Source organism: Neophocaena asiaeorientalis, unplaced genomic scaffold, assembly GCF_003031525.2.
Source record: "Neophocaena asiaeorientalis asiaeorientalis breed wild unplaced genomic scaffold, Neophocaena_asiaeorientalis_V1.1 scaffold36, whole genome shotgun sequence".
In the NCBI taxonomy this organism is placed as follows: domain Eukaryota; kingdom Metazoa; phylum Chordata; class Mammalia; order Artiodactyla; family Phocoenidae; genus Neophocaena; species Neophocaena asiaeorientalis.
In genome coordinates, this window is record NW_020174149.1 from 4,810,327 (window position 1) to 4,830,021 (window position 19,695).

Consider the following 19,695-nt stretch of genomic DNA (forward strand, 5'->3'; position numbering starts at 1 on the left):
GAAAATAAAGCTAAAATGTATTTTGGGGGGGGTTGTAACTATTTATTGATTAAGTTGGCTCTCATGTCATTTGCTGGAGATTGCTTCAAATTTAAGTACTCAAGCACTGTTCTTTTTTATGGGTATATATATACATATATATATATAATAGTTTCATGGAAAAAATTTATAGCTGCAATTTACTTTATATGCCATTTTAGATGCAGATAGTTGGACTGAATAAATTTTAAATGTAATTGAATGACCAAAGAATAAAAACGTCCTTTTCTGGCTTGGAATAGTTCAATCTATCATTACAATATTTAAAAAAAAAAAGAATGAATTAACACTTTAAAAAAAAGGTTAATGGGATTAGAAATTTATTGTCCTATTTTATGCTACCCTCTCTCCTCCTGTCCACTTGCCAGAAGAATTTCAAATGCAATTCCCCTGAAATCTACAGATTTAATAGGCTGAACAGGCATTTACCACTCTTGATACTAGGCCGATTTTATTGAGCCTACATCTTTAAAAATCTTTTTGTTGTGTTATTTCTGCAGAATTTCCTGACATTATAGAAAAAAACTTACAGGTGACATGGTGACTAGAAGACAAGAGCAAGCTGGGTTGGTTTCTGCAGCAATTTCCCAAGTATTGCTTTCCCCTTTCGAGATTCAAATTCAAACAAAAACCTTCTTCTGTATTTCTAATGAAAAAATGAGCAATAACTTCTGAAATTTGTGCTAAGCCAAATGAACCCATTACTGTGTTATGAAACAGTTTAACACACTTTGATCAAAATATTAGCTTTGCAAACATAAATATGCAATAGTAATATCACCACGTAATCAAACATGACTGGCCTATGCTAATAGGTACTAAGACATAAAAGATGTCAAAGCATTAGGATATTTGAAGAAAAGCCAAATGTCTTTAATATTCCCCAGAAATGGCATTGTCTCAATTCTTCTCTACATATGTATAAATACCCTAAATGCAAAGAACCTTACAAATTTATTCCTATTCTTTTGTGAAGTTAGTTAAAATTTAATGAACAAGAAATTAAAGAGAAGCTGCTGTAATAGCTAGAATATTTTAACTGAAAAACAATGAAACTATTTACACTCCTATAAAATTATAAACATTTTTCAAGGGATATTTTATAATACAATTTTTAAACAATGTTTTCTTCTTATTATTCTTGAGACTTAAAACACTGCATGTTTATTTCGCATTTTAAAAATACATTTATTTGGACTTCCCTGGTGGCACAGTGGTTGACAGTCCGCCTGCCGATGCAGGGGACGCGAGTTAGTGCCCCGGTCCGGGAAGATCCCACATGCTGCGGAGCGGCTGGGCCCGTGAGCCATGGCCGCTGAGCCTGTGCGTCCGGAGCCTGTGCTCCGCAACGGGAGAGGCCACAGCAGTGAGAGGCCCGCGTACCGCAAAAACAAACAAACAAACAAAAAAAACATTTATTTGAGTAAGAGCTCTGCTTTCTCAGAAAAAGAACTTTGTGCTTTAAAGTAACATGTTGAATGCTTAGATTATTCTTCAAACACATTTTATGCTTCATCTTTCAACTAAGAGGATTAATTTTCAACTACATGTAATGGACAGAAAATCGTGTTGAAATGATAGTATTAATTAATTCTGGGAGTTTAACCAGTAAGATTTCTGATATACAGTTATTTGTACAGAACTGGAAAAATAACAACAGTTTATAAGTATGTTCACTGCTTTTCCACTGTTTTCACCTCCTCTCAAAATTATATTCATATTTCACAGAAGTGAAAGCAATTAGCTTAACCCTTCTCCTGAGAGACCATTTCTGAAAGAAAAAAAGTTGCTGTTCTAGTTTTAGATATTTAATCAAACAAAACCTCTAACTCTAAGAGCCAACTTCAGGGTTTTCACTAAAAAAAAAATCCCCTCTCTAGTGGGTGGCTCAAACTCGACCACCCTGAACTGTGCAGACACTGAAGTGGCTCTCGGTTACACTGGGAAAGAAAGAAGAACTAGACATTCCACAGCTGCCTACACCAGCTTCCTTCCCAGGGGCACAGTTGCAGGCTCTATCAAACTCAATCACTTTGTACAGCAACTGGGATCCCAGGCAGGGGCAAGGAATACCAGAGCCTCTTAGATTTCTTCCAGTACCACAGAAAGAAGTAAGACTACTTCAAGAGTAACCAGTTATTTACAATGATTATGTGGCCCCAGGCCAAAAAAAGTGATGAAGAAGAACATCTGTAGTGAGAGAAAATAAAAGATGTTTCACATTTTTAAGATTTCAAGCTACTTACAGGCACTCTTCCTTAGATCTTTAGTATGAAAGTGCTATAAATATGTGCTCTTTATTCCTGACCAATTTTTTATTTGGGGGGACGGGGAGAGGATAAGCAAGTTGAAGAAACACAGAACTTAATTAACAGTCAATTCAGCAATTGTAATGTAACCCATTCACTGCAGTGGTTTAAAGGAATGAAGTGTATATTGCAGTAATATCATATTTAAAGGTACTACACTCTTCCATTTTACATCAGTATACTTTCTCACAAGCTCTTCTGAACATAAAGACTAAAATAACTGTATTAGTGGTATGGTGTGACTAAAGACAAGCAGTCAGAGAATATTCTTCCCTACTTGAGGATAACCAAGGCTATGGCAGATGTCATTTCCTTGAGATAAATCAGAAAGGAAGGAGCTACAAACATATAGTTCTATTAAAATAATAGAAATATGCAGATTACCATTCCCCACAAAATCATGCTTTTATAGTAATCATCTTCTGGTAGGGTAGTAAAAGACAATATATAGATGCATATTTTGAGTAATTTTTATAATATCTTAGATTTATAATCCCATTACAATCATTAATTCTTACTTGGTCAGAAAACCATTATTATAACTCCATATAATCACTTGCAGAATTTACCAGATATAATAATGAAAATTATAATGATGATGTGACAATTTATTGTGGGTGTGCTATGACTCAATGGTGAAAAACTGAAACCATTTCCTCTAAAATCAGGAACAAGACAAGGTTGCCCACTCTCACCACTATTATTCAACATAGTTTTGGAAGTTTTGGCCACAAAATAAAGAAGATGTATTCCTAGAATACTACTCAGCCATAAAAAGAAATGAAATTAAGTTATTTGTAGTGAGGTGGATGGACCTAGAGTCTGTCATACAGAGTGAAGTAAGTCAGAAAGAGAAAAACAAATACCGTATGCTAACACATATATATGGAATCTAAAAAAAAAGGTTCTGATGAACCTAGGGACAGGACAGGAATAAAGACGCAGATGTACAGAATGGACTTGAGGACACGGGGAGGAGGAAGGGTAAGCTGGGACGAAGTGAGAGAGTGGCATGGACATACATATACACTACCAAATGTAAAATAGATAGCTAGTGGGAAGCAGCCGCATAGCACAGGGAGATCAGCTCGGTGCTTTGTGACCACCTAGAGGAGTGGGATTAGGCGGGTGGGAGGGAGATGCAAAAGGGAGGAGGTATGGGGATATATGTATATGTATATGTATAGCTGATTCACTTTGTTATATAGCAGAAACTAACACAACATTGTAAAACAATTATACTCCAATAAAGATGTTAAAAAAAAAAAGAATATGTAGATGCATATTTTGAGTAATTTTTTAAATATCTTGGATTTATAATCCCATTACAATCATTAATTCTTACTTGGTCAGAAAGCCATTATTATAACTCCATATAAGCATGTGCAGAATTTACCAGATATAATAATGAAAATAATAATGATGATGTGACAATTTATTGTGGGTGTGCTATGACTCAAGCACTGTGCTGAGGGCTGTAGATCCATGATGTCATTTACTACCACCCCCCTTATGAAATTATCATTATTTTATAGATGACAAAATTGACTTTTAAGGTCACTGAGCTAGTAAATGGTATAGTCAGAATTTAAACCTTTTGACTCTAAAGTCCATGTGCTAGTTACTATGCTCTGCTTACTACACCGAACATCACATTTGTATGTTAATTTTGAACACTTTAGGTATTGTTAAATCATTTGTAAAGGTTTATACTGTTGTTAAATTGTTCTATTCAAAGAAAAATAGCCTTTCTATATGAGATGTCAGTTAAATATCACACATATTACTTATAATCCTTTTTCTTTCTCTAATGGCTGATTTTTTTAATAACCAGAAAAAGGCTCATTTCAACCTAGAGTAGTAGTAACGTAATAATTCCCTAAATGTTCCTTCTGCTTTAGGTTGACCCTCAAAATTACAAGCCAAAGAGCTAATAGACAATTAAATTTATGTTACATAACAGATACTGAGGCATATAAACACTAAACCATGCCTGAAAATGCAGAATGATAAAATATCAAGTACGAAAACTTCAAGCCTCAAAAGGCCTTTGTTTATAGTTCAACAATATTCTTCCAAGACAATGCAATACACTACAGCAAGGAGGAATATATGAGGCAGAAGTTGTTGACATATGGGGTGTGCACAGAACTTCTGGTTAATGGAAGTTCCAAGATGTATAAATAAAAAATGATGTGTGAGTTGCTGGAAAAAACTGTAAGGCAAGTCAATTTTTTAATTAAAAAATTATGTAGCATAAACAATGTTAATGAGCCAAAAGTCCCATGAGAATAGGACTGTATCTGCTTCATTTTAACATTCCATTCACTTTTCACAAAAGTATATCCACTCACTTGAAATACCTCAAGCAGAGCCCTTTTCGTAAAACAGCTTTGAAGATTTTCTTTGTCCTTGTTTTTAATAGCTCATCATTTTCTTCTCTTGATGATATATGACATTAAAAAAAATCCCTAAAATCCTTAAGTGAATCACCATAAATAAATACCTGGAAGTTCTTCATAAATTTCATCATCAATTGGCTGGCTGCTTGCTGGTGAACTGCTGACTGGTAGAGGATGATCAACATCATCATATAAGTCTCCTCTTTCATCGTCATCCTCAGGAATAACATCAGACCCCATATCTACAAAACATGTTTCAGGAAGCAGAATTTTCAAGAATGCAAAAGAGGTTTTCAAAACCCTATTACCTAAATTGATGCAGCCCTACAAAGTCGCAATATTGTTATATGCTATATCCTTAACTTAAACATTTAAAACAACTGATTGTGGTGTAAATATGTGAATTTCAAAGTTGCCATATGGTACTTGCAGAAAAGATGCTTTTATTAATCTGAAGCAAATGGTATGTATTAATACCAGTCATGTTCTTTTAGTCATTTCTCACAGAAGTCAATAAGTTTCTTTGTGTGAAACTCCAACTTATTCAGTTATTCAGTACTTAAAGACTGTAATAACTTGTTCAATTGATTGCTCTTACCTTGTAATACAAAGTTCAGTTGCTGTACCCATTCTTCGGCATCTTTGGGAGAAGCTGCTGTGAACTAATAAAAAACAAACGATAGCAATAAAAATCACCACCGTAATGAAAGGTATATGTTGCATTCTTTCCATTTCTTTAAGACCATTAGTAATTCTCTTCATGTCTAGTACTACTTTCCTTGCAAGGATGCTTCTTATAATGTACAGTTAATTTTGACAAATTTACGTAATCGAAGCAGAGGATGATGGATTTGAAACTGTGATCAGCAGCTGGCAGCTGTGCAGGAAAAAAAGCTGCTTCTCTTCATCAATGTCAAAGACAGAACTGATGAACAAAATTTGCCCTTGACAATTAGAAGACACCCATGAATTTCTTTAGACTGCTGGGTACAGCTTTCTTAAAAATGTTCTTGCCCGATTCCAACACACTACCTGACAACTTAATTAACTGGCTTTCAACTGCAATCTCAGATATTTGAAACTTATTAAACATGCGTTCCATATTGATGCTGGCTGATAGCTCTTGAATTGCAGAGCTGATGTGTGCTTTGGCCTTCCTTTTCTCCCACAAGCCTAAGCAATACAATATGCATGAACATTCTGATATTTTTCTTTTGATAATTTTATTCTTTCTGCCATGTAATCCTTTTAAGAAATCACACAGTTCCATTAAAATAGACATAAAACGCAACATGTGAAGTAATTGATAAATTACATATCTCCTGTTCTCTCAAGAAGATATCACTTGAACTAACCTGGAATTTTTTAAAAACTTGATTTCCCTTTATACAAATGTTTAATGTATAAAACCCAGTATTTTTTATTATTATTAACACGTCAGAAAGAGTTGTTTGAACAAAATGTTAATGTCTTTAAAAATGAAATCAGGAAGTTTTATCAACTTAATTTCAAGGCATCATAAAAACTCCAACCTGATAGATACGTTTATCAGGAGCAGAGATTTCAAAACAGCAATCTTTCTTTCCATCCTTCCTAAGAGTGTTATTCATTCTGACATTGTAGCCTTCTATTGCAAATTCACCTTTTTGTTGTTTGTCTGTTGAAGATAAAACGAAAGTTAGAATTTCATTTACTATAGTGAATATAAATATCCAGTTGATTAGCTTTTATTTAGATTTTTTTGATAAATATTTGGAGAGAATATTTTTTGGTCATATTGCTTTCACAGTATAATATTTAAGTAACATTTCTAGGTATTACTTTTAATTCTAAAATTACAGAGTTACTTGGAATGGTTGGTTTTAAAAAGGACATCTAAGGGAACCAAAAGAAGAGGTCTGCAGATAACGGTCTTATTCAGAAGGAAGTATGGAAATATGACAAATTTCATGTAGGGAAAATCCAAGAATTGGAACTTAGAACTTGCTAGACAAACCCAATACAAATCCGTGGCTCTTTCAGGTTTGGTAAGCCAGTGGGAAAACCCATCTAGTTGAAAGCTTGCTGGGCTTTTATTTACTACTATCTCCTCTCATCACCACCTTCCAACCTCCCCACCCCGCAAAAGCCCCTAAAACACAACTTTTTTTTTCTTTAAATCTCCTAAATTGGTACAAATCAAACTCTAAATTTAAAAAGCAAAGCAAAACAAAACTGCTAATTATAAAAAGATGTGAGGGGGAAAACAAAGTATTTGAATGGAGAGGAGTGGTAAAGCAAGTACAGAAGCATATCTTACCAAAACAAAACAAAAGTAGGTTTCTTAACCAGTCAGTGAACAGTTAAACTAGTAAAGCACATTTGAATCCCATATGATGAAAGTCAAAAGAAAAGATGACTTCAGCTTTAGTCAGATATTACTTTAAAAACAATGAAGTAGGAATAAAACAAAGGATTTAATACTGAAACTAAAAATAAAATTAGTCGTCTTTCCTACTTTATCCAGTTATACAATTTTGAGAGAAAAGAGGCACTGCTATAGGTTTACTTCCTAGATTAATATACAATATTAAAATCATGAGTGAGGACAACTGTCTCTTTTACTGAGCTCAGGGGAAATATAGAAATGCTTCCACATCGTGGGGTGCAGGGCTCTCTCAGCTTAGTGTGCCTGTAAAATATGTTTCTCCTTTTCTTAAATGTACTAATTTAATGCCTGAAGTTACAGGCATTTTTAAAAGGTCATCAAGATCATATCTGGTTCAAAACATTAAAGGCAAAAAATCTGAGTTAGTAATTTCTGACTTAAATCTGGACATTCTAATCATATTTAGTCATAATTTACAACTCTTTGGATGATTGAAAAAACAATTCAGATTCAAAATTTGAAGTTTGCTTTGTGGAAAACGTCTGCAATAAACTCTATGAGATGAAAACTATAAAAATCAGAGCAGCATTTCCCAAAGTGTGTTTATGGGATATTAACAGGTTTCTATGATCAAAAAAGTTTGGGAAATGTTGAATTAAACAAAGTTAAGCAGGTTTTGTTAGCCCAGCCTTCATAAGGCCCTTAATATATTTGATCAAATTTCTATGAGAAAGATTTAGTGTGCAGCATTTCCCCAAATTATTTGTCAGTGGAACCATTTTTTAACAGAATATTTTATGGAACTGGTACTCACATAACATATTTTGCAAAATACCTAACAAAAAAATAATACTGGGGAAAAGGTATTAAAATAATAATGGTTAAGCACTGTTGGTTCTTCTAAAATTCTCAAAGAAAACTAAGTCATTCATTCACTCATTCAACAAATTTACGCTGAGCACTTAAAACAAACAAAGGAGCATTATAGGTATGGTGAGACAAAAGCTAGTAACACTGTACCAGACCTTTCCCCCTTTGCCACTGAAACAGACACCCCACACACCTTCCCACACACCCAGTACAGATATAATTGCTCCAGGAATATTAGTCAGTGATTCACTACACTGCAAAAGGATTTAATTTTCACAGTAAAAAATGGAAGTAGTTGGAAGCAAATATCAAAGCCATACAGGATACTTTTGAGAGATTTCCTTAAACTTCTCAGGAAAAAAACAGGATATTCAAGGACCAGTTGGAGGAAAGAAAAATTCATAACTCTCAGTAGCTTTTGCAAATCCATAACCATAAAGTAGCCATATTTCCAATTAGCCAACGTGAGACAGGAAGTTCACGACACAAAATGGGCAGACATGGGTATGCTAAGACTCTGCTCTTCTCCATTTACATTAGCTTCTCTTCAAGGCCCAGAAGAAAGAGAAAACCTTAGCATCACATGGCAATCTATAGCAATTTACATATAGGCTAGTTTGACAGTGCTTTCTGGGGTAGTTTCAAAGACACTTGTTGACTTAAAAATAGGTACATGCCATGGGCAGTGGTTGAGAGTCCACCTGCCGATGCAGGGGACATGGGTTCGTGCCCTGGTCCGGGAAGATCCCACACGCCGCGGAGCGGCTGGGCCCGTGAGCCATGGCCGCTGAGCCTGCGCGTCCGGAGTTTTAAGTGCCCAAACTCTCTAAAATGTTGGTTTTTATAACTGAAATCATTCTGAAACATATACTTCCCTGACTTTTCAAACAATTCTGTTAAACGTAATTTAACTTTTTCTTGATCGAGTAGTATTAATCTGAGTATTAGTTTTTATAGTATATTACAACACGTTGATACCCTCAGGATTTTTGAGGTGTCTGTCCCTCTATTACATTTTCCTCAGCTTCTATTTCACACTTTAACCTTGCCTATATCAATGCTGTTCGAATTTAATGTCTACAGCACTGAAGGCTGCCAGGAGAAACTAGATAATGAAATCTATTAAATCAGTTACTTAATTTTACACAATTCTAATTCAGTAGGTTTGAGGTAAGAAGCAGTTGGCTCTGATCTCTTACAAAACAAAATGTATGAGGTTAATGATGCTATTTCCTCCTACTTTTTCACTGGCTTTAGGTTTACAGCTGTGTTCTGGGGGTTTTAAGTGCCAAAAAGACAGATCTTTCTTTTTTTCTTTTTCTAAAAATGCAGAGCACCGGCTCTAGGTGCGTGGGCTTCAGTAGTTGTGGCGCACCGACTTAGTTGCTCTGCAGCATGTGGGATCTTCCTGGACCAGGGCTCGAACCTGTGTGCCCTGCATTGGCAGATGGATTCTTAACCACTGCGCCACCAGGGAAGCCCAAAAAGACAGATCTTATTTGCTGAACTCCTTCTATATGCCAGAAATTTAATACAGCAATCTCATATATACCTTGTAATAATTCTAAGACAAAGAAGGTTATTTATTATATCCCCAGCACTGATGGGGAAAAAGAAAACTTATACAACTTGCTTACAGCCACACAACCAAAGTAGTAAAAGCCAGGACCCTAATGTAAGTCTGATTCTAAAACCTTGCTTTTTCAACCATTTCACATTGTCTCCTAGAAAGGTGTTTCTCAAAGTGTATTTCAAGAATCACCTATGTTAGAATCATCTTGGATGTCTGTTAAAAACAGAGAAATGGCTACCACTCTGAACTTGCTGTATAGGATTCCCCGGGGGTGAGTCCACGAAACTAAGGTTTTAGCAAACACCCCAGGTGATTTTGATACACACTAACGTTTGAAAAACCACTGTTTTAGAACATGTAATTTATGAAGTCTCAGTAGAGATGATAAGCGTTATAGCTTGCATTTCCTCCTGCAACTTGGGCCCAACTTTCTCAGCTTGCTTTATGGGCTCCGGTACCTTTGCCTATCTCTTAAACAGCCATGATGGGTTATGCTCTAAATCCTGTTCTTCTCCTGCTGTACAGTTTTCACTGGGCAACCTCATCCAATCCCAGGGATTAAATTCCTATCAATATGCTTGTGACTCATAGTTCTCTATTTTCAGTCCAGCTTCAGAACTTAATATCCATATCTGTTTTTTTTTTGCAGTACGCGGGCCTCTCTCTCACTGTCGTGGCCTCTCCCGCTGCGGAGCACAGGCTCCAGACGCACAGGCTCAGCGGCCATGGCTCACAGGCCTAGCCGCTCCGCGGCATGTGGGATCTTCCCAGACCGGGACACGAACCCGTGTCCCCTGCATCGGCAGGTGGACTCTCAACCACTGTGCCACCAGGGAAGCCCAATATCCAAATCTTCACCTGCTCACTATACATGTTTCATCTCTTGAATGTCCTATAGGCACAATGAATATAACTTGCCCACAATGGAGATCATCTTATCCCCACTCCCACTCTACTTGTGATCTTTCTTGTCGTGTCCTCCTTCTCAATAAGCAGTACCTCCATTAATTGAAGCCCCCAAACCAGAAAATTGAGCATCATTCTTCATTTCTCCCTTTTCTTCATCAACTGACACCACATTCTCTCCCTCCACCCCACTGCCATCTTCCAAAACCCAGTCAGTCCTCGTTTCATTGCAAATATGCTTGCTTTTTCTCTTTTTTGCTGGCTCTCAGAAAATATGCTTAAAACACCAACCACTCTCATATCATTCAAAATACAGTATAAATATAGCAATTAAATAATTCTAAATCATTTAGTATCCCTATGAGTTGTGAGCATTTGTCATTTGAGGATCCCCAGCATCTCATAGTCCTGAGATCATCAGGGGGCAGAGCCAACTTCCCACCACAGAAGCTGGAGGGAGGTTTAGATTTTCCCTGTTCCAGATAAGTCAAGTAGATGCTCCAGCCTGGGACCTAAATCTGAACTGAAAAACAAAAGAATCAGGGGAGAGCTCAGAATCCACTTCTGTTAGCAGTGGCATTCACTGATTGGTGGCAGTGCACACAACATCACGAGTCCTGGCTTGGCAGGGTCACCAGTGTGTCCCAGTCAGACTGTCCCTGGAGGTGTGGATTGGGCTGAAGTTCCAGCCACCTCACCTCCCTTAGTCCTTGACTGCCTTTCCGAGCCTGGTTGTTTAGCCTTCCCATCAAATCTGTCTGAGAGTTGATATTCTCCCAATAATTTCCTTTCCTGTATAAACAAAGTTGGTTTCTCTTGTTTAAACCAATAATGCTAATTTGGTACACATGACTAGCAAACAGAAAGATATGAAATGTGTTCAGAAATTTTTGATAATATCTGCTTCTTATATTTAAAAAGGCCTTTCCCTCTTAGTGAATAACTCATGCTATTTCCATAAGTATTAATGCTCACTAGTAAGAAAGAGGGAAACATGCCCGTTAATACTAAACCTCCCACTAAACTTTATCCAACTGACTAGTAAGTTGTTCTAAGCCCTCAGTTAAAGACACATGAACGTTTTCCTTGTTTATATAGCTCACAGAAATATAGCTGCCAATGCTAATTCTGTCACTTGAAATATACTTCCAGTGTTCCAAGTTATACCATGAGGAAATATCAAATTATTACTATTTTAAGTGAAAAATACTGTATGCCATATATATTTATTACTTAAGGGCCCCAAAGGGCCCTGAATAACAAACATAGGCAATACGTATGGGTCCAAAGGGAAGCGCTTTAGTTAGAATTAAAAGTTTCGCTCAGGGCTTCCCTGGTGGCACAGTGGTTGAGAGTCCGCCTGCTGATGCAGGGGACACGGGTTCGTGTCCCGGTCCGGGAAGATCCCACATATCAAAAGCCTGGGTTCAATCCCCAGTCAGGGAACTAAGATCCTGCAAAACACAGCGGCCAAAAAAAAAAAGTACACTGCAAGCATAAGAACCAAGTGGTTTTTGTATACCGCCACATACTTTCAACCATAGGAATAAACTTGATTTAAAAAACAGTGTAGTATGAGGTAGCTGTGAATGGAGAATAAATAAATTACAAGAAATTAAATTTCTCGTAGACCAGAATTTAAAACCATGTTTCTAGTTTTTTTGGCTATACCTACTGTTTTCTCCCACAACTGAAATTCAGATAATAATTATGATATGGTCTATTAGACTATACATACAGCTATTGTTAAGATAAACATTACACAGGGGCTTCCCTGGTGGCACAGTGGTTAAGAATCTGACTGCCAATGCAGGGGACACGGGTTCGAGCCCTGGTCCAGGAAGATCCCACATGCCGCAGAGCAACTAAGCCCGTGCACCACAACTACTAAGCCTGCGCTCTAGAGCCCACGAGCCACAACTACTGAGCCCTGCGTGCCTAGAGCCTGTGCTGCACAACAAGAGAAGCCACCGCAATGAGATGCCCGCGCACCGCAACTAAGAGCAGCCCCCGCTCGTCGCAACTAGAGAAACCCGCACGCAGCAACAAAGACCCAATGCAGCCAAAAAATACATAAATAAAATAAATAAATTAAAAAAAAAAGATAAACATTATACAGAGAATATCTTATACATGTTATCCTCCTAGGGCCTCCTACAATAATTACAGAATTAATGACACTGCTGCTACCCATGCAACGTCATGCAACGTGAGAATGGCTAAAAACATAACCTGCGGCTCCTTCATGCACTTAAGGTGCTAAACAACTCTCTGGATTCCCAGGCACTCTCAGTTTCAAAACACATCTTGCCTCCAGTCTTACCTTCTTCTGACAGCTGTCAACGTGATCTTTCCAACATCCAAAGTTTGTCATGCCATCTACTTACCTGCAATGCTTAGAAACATTAACTGTCCCTTAGACAAAAAAGGCCAAACTCCTGACCAGGGAATTTACCAGCTTGGCGCCTCCTCTTCCAGTCTCACCAGCCCTCACTCACCCACTGTGCCAGTGAGCCGGCTCCTGCATATCATACTGTTTCATGGGTCCTCTGTGCCCACTCCTCTGAGCCAGTGTGTGATACCACTTGGCACTAATAATACCCGGCACATAGATTTTCAAAGAATATTTACTGCTACAGATGTTGCTGTATCTATTACACACAGACAGGTACAGTAGCACCTATATATCTGTGTACTTACAGCAGTGCAGATCTATTAAAAATATATTACTTTCAATCTATCTATGTATACACACACACACATCTCTTCAATCTATATACAGATGTATAGATATATTTTAAATCAAACTGTGTCCTGGTTTATTGCAAACCAACAGGACTCATCATCATGAGACCTTTAAATAGGACTTAGTTTGTACATGAATATTTCCCCATATTGATGAAGTCCTTCTAAGTATCAGATGTACATTTTAACTTCTCTGTACTGCTACAGGGTAATAAAGGTCTTTTATTTAACATTCATTTTGATAGAGTTTAAAGTTAGTATTTGCATATCAGAATTATTTCATTTCTATCATGTCAAAATTATTTCTATTTCTTAAGGAATAACAAAGATATTATCCTTCTTTACACAAAGAAAATTACAGTATGAATTTTTTTAATATCAGATTTAATTGACATATTTTGTATATATTCATGATATAATTATAAAATGCTGATGCCCTGACCCAGGAATTTGCCTCTATCAAATGAACCAGGAAAAAAGGTAAGCTTTTATGGCTGTTACTAAAGTTGTTGTTATAAAACAACAGAACTTCCAATTATACAAACCCTGTCACTTTAACAATAATTTTAAATACTAAAAGAGAACTATGATGCTATTTCAACATCAAAACACTTTATACTTGTCATCCACACTGAACAGCTACGTCCTATTTTTCCTATCAGTGGTGAAATAATGAGCGAAGTGAGAGAGCAGAGAGGTCAATTTCAATGAAAAATTTTACTTCCCCGCCAATGTAAAAGTTTTGTTAGTTTAAATGATCTGTATTAAGCCCAATTTTCTACTGACTTTTATTATACATTGAAAAGGTACTACAATGAAAAAGTTACAACCACATGATATAATAAATAACTTTTGATATACATTTAGAATGACTCTTGGTAGGACCAAGGCTACCTGCAGCTGCCACATACTAGATGGCACTAGAATTTTCTTTAATTGGGTACTTGGGGTAGGGGCAGCAAAACTCCTTAAGTGGGAAGGAAAGAGATACTACAAACTATTCCCCCCTTAAAAAGTAGGAGGAGGTAAGTTTCATAATGCTGATTCAAGATCATATGGAGGTTAAACAGAAAAACAAAAAACAAAACCCTGAGGGCTTCCCTGGTGGCACAGTGGTTGAGAGTCCGCCTGCCGGTGCAGGGGACATGGGTTCGTGCCCCAGTCCGGGAAGATCCCACATGCTGCAGAGCGGCTGGGCCCGTGAGCCATGGCTGCTGAGCCTGCGCGTCCGGAGCCTGTGCTCTGCAACGGGAGAGGCCACAACAGTGAGAGGCCCGCGTACTGCAAAAAACAAAAACAAAACCAAAAAAAACCCCTGAAAACATGAGTTTGGAACAGGTTCCTAAATGGGCCATCATTTACAGGTGTGTTGGAAGGGCTGCTAACTACCAAGTTGTGGAAAGAACATGGCTTTGGAGCTGGAGGGGCCTGCACTAAATCCTCCATGTGCCTCTCAGCTTCCTATGATAACCTCTCTTGCATAGACTAGTTCAGTGTCCCCTTAAATGATCCTGCTGACCCAGTTTCTAACCATTCCAATCCATGTCCCACAATATTATCACAATTATTTCCTAAAAACCAATTCTGGTCATAGAGCCCTGTGCTTTAAAGCCATATTCAAGATAAAATAGCTAGCAAGGACCTTATTCCCATAAGGCTCTTGTCAATCTGATCCTAACCCACTTTTTTAGCCTTTTATACACTCTCCCCTCATTCACTGTATGCTCTGCCTTGATTCCAATTCTGATCTCATCCAAGGCCTTTTGAAACTCAGAATCTTTGCCATTCTGCTGCCTGGAAGGCCCATTTTACCCTTTTTCATCCAACAAACTCCTCATTTTTTAAGGCCCAATGAAGGGTCCTCTCCACTAGGAAGTATTCTTTAACTCCCTCAGGAAATTACCCACCCCCCCTTTGTGATCCAAAGATATTTTATTTAAATCACTTATTGTACCGCATTGAAATTACCTGCCCAGCCCCGAGTGATCCCATGACTTCCTCTCTTCTCTTACTGATACCCACACAACTCCAACTGAGAGTACCTGTAAGGCAGGATTATCTTTGGATCCCCCATGCCCAGGATCTATCAAGTACCCAATAAATGTTTACCAAATTAAAAAAGGAATAAATCAGTGAGTGAAGGACTACCTTAATGGCAGTCTGAGCATCTAGGACCCAAGAAGTTTGATAAATGAGATTCATGACAATGAGATTCAAATGAAGAGGAAACAGATGAAAGGAAGGATGTGATTTCAGAAAGTGATAAAGTATGTTTTGTTAAGATATATGGGTGTGTGTGTGTGTGTGTGTGTGTGTGTGTGTATCAAACTTAAAGTCCCCAAATGGCCATGAATAATAAATACAGATAATATTTAGGGGTACAAAGGTAAGAGTATTATTTACCCTACAGGCTGGAACTACTCTTTCTAAGCCATTATTATCTTGATGGGTCAAAATGTTTTTTGGCACATATTGTAAGTTAGAAAATGTGAACTATGTATCTGTCAAACAGTAACAAAGTACAATTTAACCTAGTAAGTGGTATCAACTCTGTGCCTCTACAATCCATTTATCTAAATCCTACTTAGTTGGAAGATTATAGTTCTCATATATCTAAATAGCTCTTTCCAAAGTTTAGGTAAAGTGGTTCACATATACAGTAAACAATGTACAAATCAGCTATCTGATTTCACAAAAGAAAAAAATTTCATGTGACATGTACATTTTCTTGGAAAGAAAAGGACACAAAGGAAGGAAATTAAGATCATGCCAAACAAGCAGTTAAAAACTGTCTAAATATAGATTTTTTTCCCCCCCAAGTCCCTAAAAGCAGAACTGGCCAAGAATTCCAAAGAACCACTAAAAACAGATCTGAAATCTCAATGGAAACAGGAGGCTTCATAGTGACAGATAGGGAAGAGTTTAAGGAAATATAAACCAGCTCCTCAAAGATCCACGTAAAAAGGGAATGCGAGAATAATAATTTTTTAAAAGCCGCGGTGGTAGAGTGGCTAAATGGATCACAAAGTACTTAAAATACAAATTACAAAGAATGTTATTACCACAAGGCCTCATCAAGTAAGAATAGAAATGGGAATTTAACTAGTATCTCCCCCAGATAACTAGAATTTATTTATTAGCCTTTGAAATAAATATAAACATTCCCTAGATTTTGGGAAAACTCTTGCTAATCTTTGACCTAACTGTTGGTATATACCAGTTAGGACTAGGAGTGAAGGAAACAGACATACGTATTCACTGATTTTTAAAGAAATTAGAAATGAGAAGACTAACTGAACCAAAGTCACAAGGATTTTAAACCTCCCTCCCCTGGTCTTATGAAATAGAAGACATTTCTTTATGAAAAAGCAAAATCTTGATCTCAATTCACAATACGGTACAAAATTTTATTTCTATAATAGTAACACGTTTATGACCTATGATAATCATAATTGAACTTGGACTCTAAATTTTCTGATAAAATCACCTACTTAAGCCTTAGCAGAAGAAAGAAGGCTACCTGTTGATAGCTGTTTATAGTTTACACTTCACTGACTCCATTTCTACTTACGAACATATTGTAAATTAGTGACAGAATGCAAACTCGCCACTAAGTTAATTCTCAATTTGATAATCCCATTAACCAAAAGGTGAGACCAACTTCTAGCATCATGCATGTATTTAAAATTTATCTGAAATACAATAATCATATCTGCCTGATTTTATAATAAGGAAGAAAACCCTAAAAACTGCAAATAATGTCAAATGAAATATAAACTTCCAAACAACACTGATAAGAAACAACTTCATGGGAAAGTTTATATTCAGTGATACTGGACTTTTAAATCTTTTTTTCTCCTTAAGTGTCCTTTCTGGAAATGAATGTCAGCTGTTTATATACAACCCTTACTTTATAAGATTCAACTTCCAACCCACTTTTCCTAGATAAAAGCAAAACTAAGAAAGCTTATATTCTTTAAATTTCAGTATTTTATGGCTTTATTTGTTCAAACGATAAACTTAAAATTATGTGAACTATGAGTAAGTTATTAATTAGCAAGTGAAGTTACAAAATGTATCACTGTTTCTAAATTAACATAGTGATAATAGTGGTTAAGAGCAACGGACTCTAACCATTATGCCTCAGTTCAAATACCCAAACTGCCATTACCAGCTCTGTGACCTTGAACAAGTGACTTAACCTCCCTGTCCTCAGTTTTCCAAACAGTAAAATAAGTGGGACTAATGATGGTACCTACCTCACAAAGCTGGAGCTAACCACGTTAGTATAGCTAAACTGCTTAGACAGCTAAGGTGCTCAGAACAGTAACCTTGATGGATGTGTGCTGTTACTTAAATCCATAAAGGAAGCGGAGAAAGGTGTTGCGCACGTTTCATTTTATCTAAATTTTTCTTTTAAAATATTTGAAGGAAAAAACATCCTTTCCTCCCTTCAAAACTCCCACAACCCTAAAGAAATTCTACAACTACCGCCTGGATGATAAATATCAATAATTCCTGAGATAAAAGGCCACACGGATGAAAGTTATTTTTCTCTTTCCTAATTCAATAAAACACAATTGTGTTAACTTTTAGGGCATTCTGGAATTTGGAGCATTTGTCAAATAACAGAATTATTAATTACCCTTAGGCTATAATATTAAAATTTTTAGTTATTCTTTCTCCATTTGTCTTCAGCTCATTCTGCACCCAAAAGGTATGGGGGTGGAGTAAAATGCCCCCCGCAAAACCCTCATGCTGATATAACTGAAGGCCGATACTACCTTTATCACTTCCATAATAATAGAACACTGTTTTACTGAGAGCACACCACCGTTTCTGCCATTCAAATCCCAGAAAGCTGTGATCTACAATAAAGAGGGAAAAAGAACAGTTTAGATAATATATATTACCTTTATAAATATAATGCAATTCCCTTATTGAAAAAGGAAAAGTTAGTTAATATGATTTCTAAGGCTCCTTTTAGCTGTAAAATTCTATGACTAAATAATTTGTATCTTCTTTTCCAAGAGACAAACAAAAAACAAAACATAAAACAAAGCTAAAAGGAATACACTAGGAATGTAAATTGATACAGCCACTATGGAGAACAATATGGAGGTTCCTTAAAAAACTAAAATTAGAACTACCATACGACCCAGCAATCCCAATACTGGGCAGATACCCTGAGAAAACCATCATTCACAAAGAGTCATGTACCACAATGTTCATTGCAGCTCTATTTACAATAGCCAGGACATGGCAGCAACCTAAGTGTCCATCGACAGATGAATGGATAAAGAAGATGTGGCACATATATACAATGGAATATTACTCAGCCATAAAAAGAAACGAAATTGAGTTATTCGTAGTGAGGTGGATGGACATAGAGTCTGTCATACAGAGTGAAGTAAGTCAGAAAGAGAGAGACAAATACTGTATGCTAACACATATATATGGAATTTAAGAAAAAAAAATGTCATGAAGAACCTAGGGGTAAGACAGGAATAAAGACACAGACCTACTAGAGAATGGACTTGAGGATATGGGGAGGGGGAAGGGTAAGCTGGGACAAAGTGAGAGAGTGGCATGGACATATATACACGACCAAATGTAAAATAGATAGCTAGTGGGAAGCAGCCACATAGCACAGGGAGATCAGTTCAGTGCTTTGTGACCACCTAGAGGGGTGGGATATGGAGGGAGGGTGGGAGGGAGACACAAGAGGGAAGAGATATGGGGATATATGTATATGTATAACTGATTCACTTTGTTACAAAGCAGAAACTAACACACCATTGTAAAGCAATTATATTCCAATAAAGATGTTAAAAAAAAAAAAAGGAATACACTACAGCAGAGATGGGACTGCTACATTTATGGGATCAACTACATGGCTAACAAACTTTCCTGACAGGAAACAGTCAGAAAGGTATTTGACTATAAAGCCTTAAGATAATTGATTCATCAGGGTCTCATTTTCTCATCTGTCATAAAAAAGAGGGAGGAGGAGTTGACCTAGATTTCTATTTTCTCTTTCAGCTTTAAAATTCAGCTAAGAAAGCTAAGAAAAGAAAATGGAATATAAATAGGAAGGCCCAAAGGGACTACCTGAGAGATAAGCAGGATGGTAATGAAGAGACTTTCCGCTTTTCATTTCCCGTATCATAACACCACCTCCATATTTCATTTTCTTTTTATATTGGGGTTGAAAGAGTGAGACCATATGGTCAACTCCCAATTATCTTAGCCAATGGAAAGGAACACTGAATGATTAACAGAAAATGGCAGTCAATATGCTAAGCTTGATCTGAACCGTAGCAAACATGGCGTATGCCAGGTCAGGTACAGATAACCCACTGCTCAGCTGGGTGGGATAAGTGTGAGAAATCCCATCCTTGAGAATACAGTCATGGCCCACAGCTCTCCTCCAAGAGGCAGGAAACAGCTTTAAAATCATCTACAAATAACCAAGGTTGACAA

The 19,695-nt window shown here is 36.9% G+C and overlaps 1 protein-coding gene across 1 annotated transcript in view; it reads right to left on the bottom strand.

The window, feature by feature from the left end:
• Positions 1–18,076, bottom strand: part of SKAP2 (src kinase associated phosphoprotein 2) — a 76,566-nt gene extending 58,490 nt beyond the window's left edge. Inside the window, exons 1-4 of the mRNA XM_024754980.1 lie at positions 17,997–18,076; positions 6,283–6,407; positions 5,349–5,412; positions 4,855–4,992 (exon numbers count right to left, since the gene is read on the bottom strand). Of these exons, the coding sequence (XP_024610748.1) occupies positions 4,855–4,992; positions 5,349–5,412; positions 6,283–6,360 (280 nt within the window). The 5' untranslated portion in view covers positions 6,361–6,407; positions 17,997–18,076. The remainder of the gene's footprint in view (positions 1–4,854; positions 4,993–5,348; positions 5,413–6,282; positions 6,408–17,996) is intronic.
• Between the last annotated feature and the right edge of the window lie 1,619 nt (positions 18,077–19,695).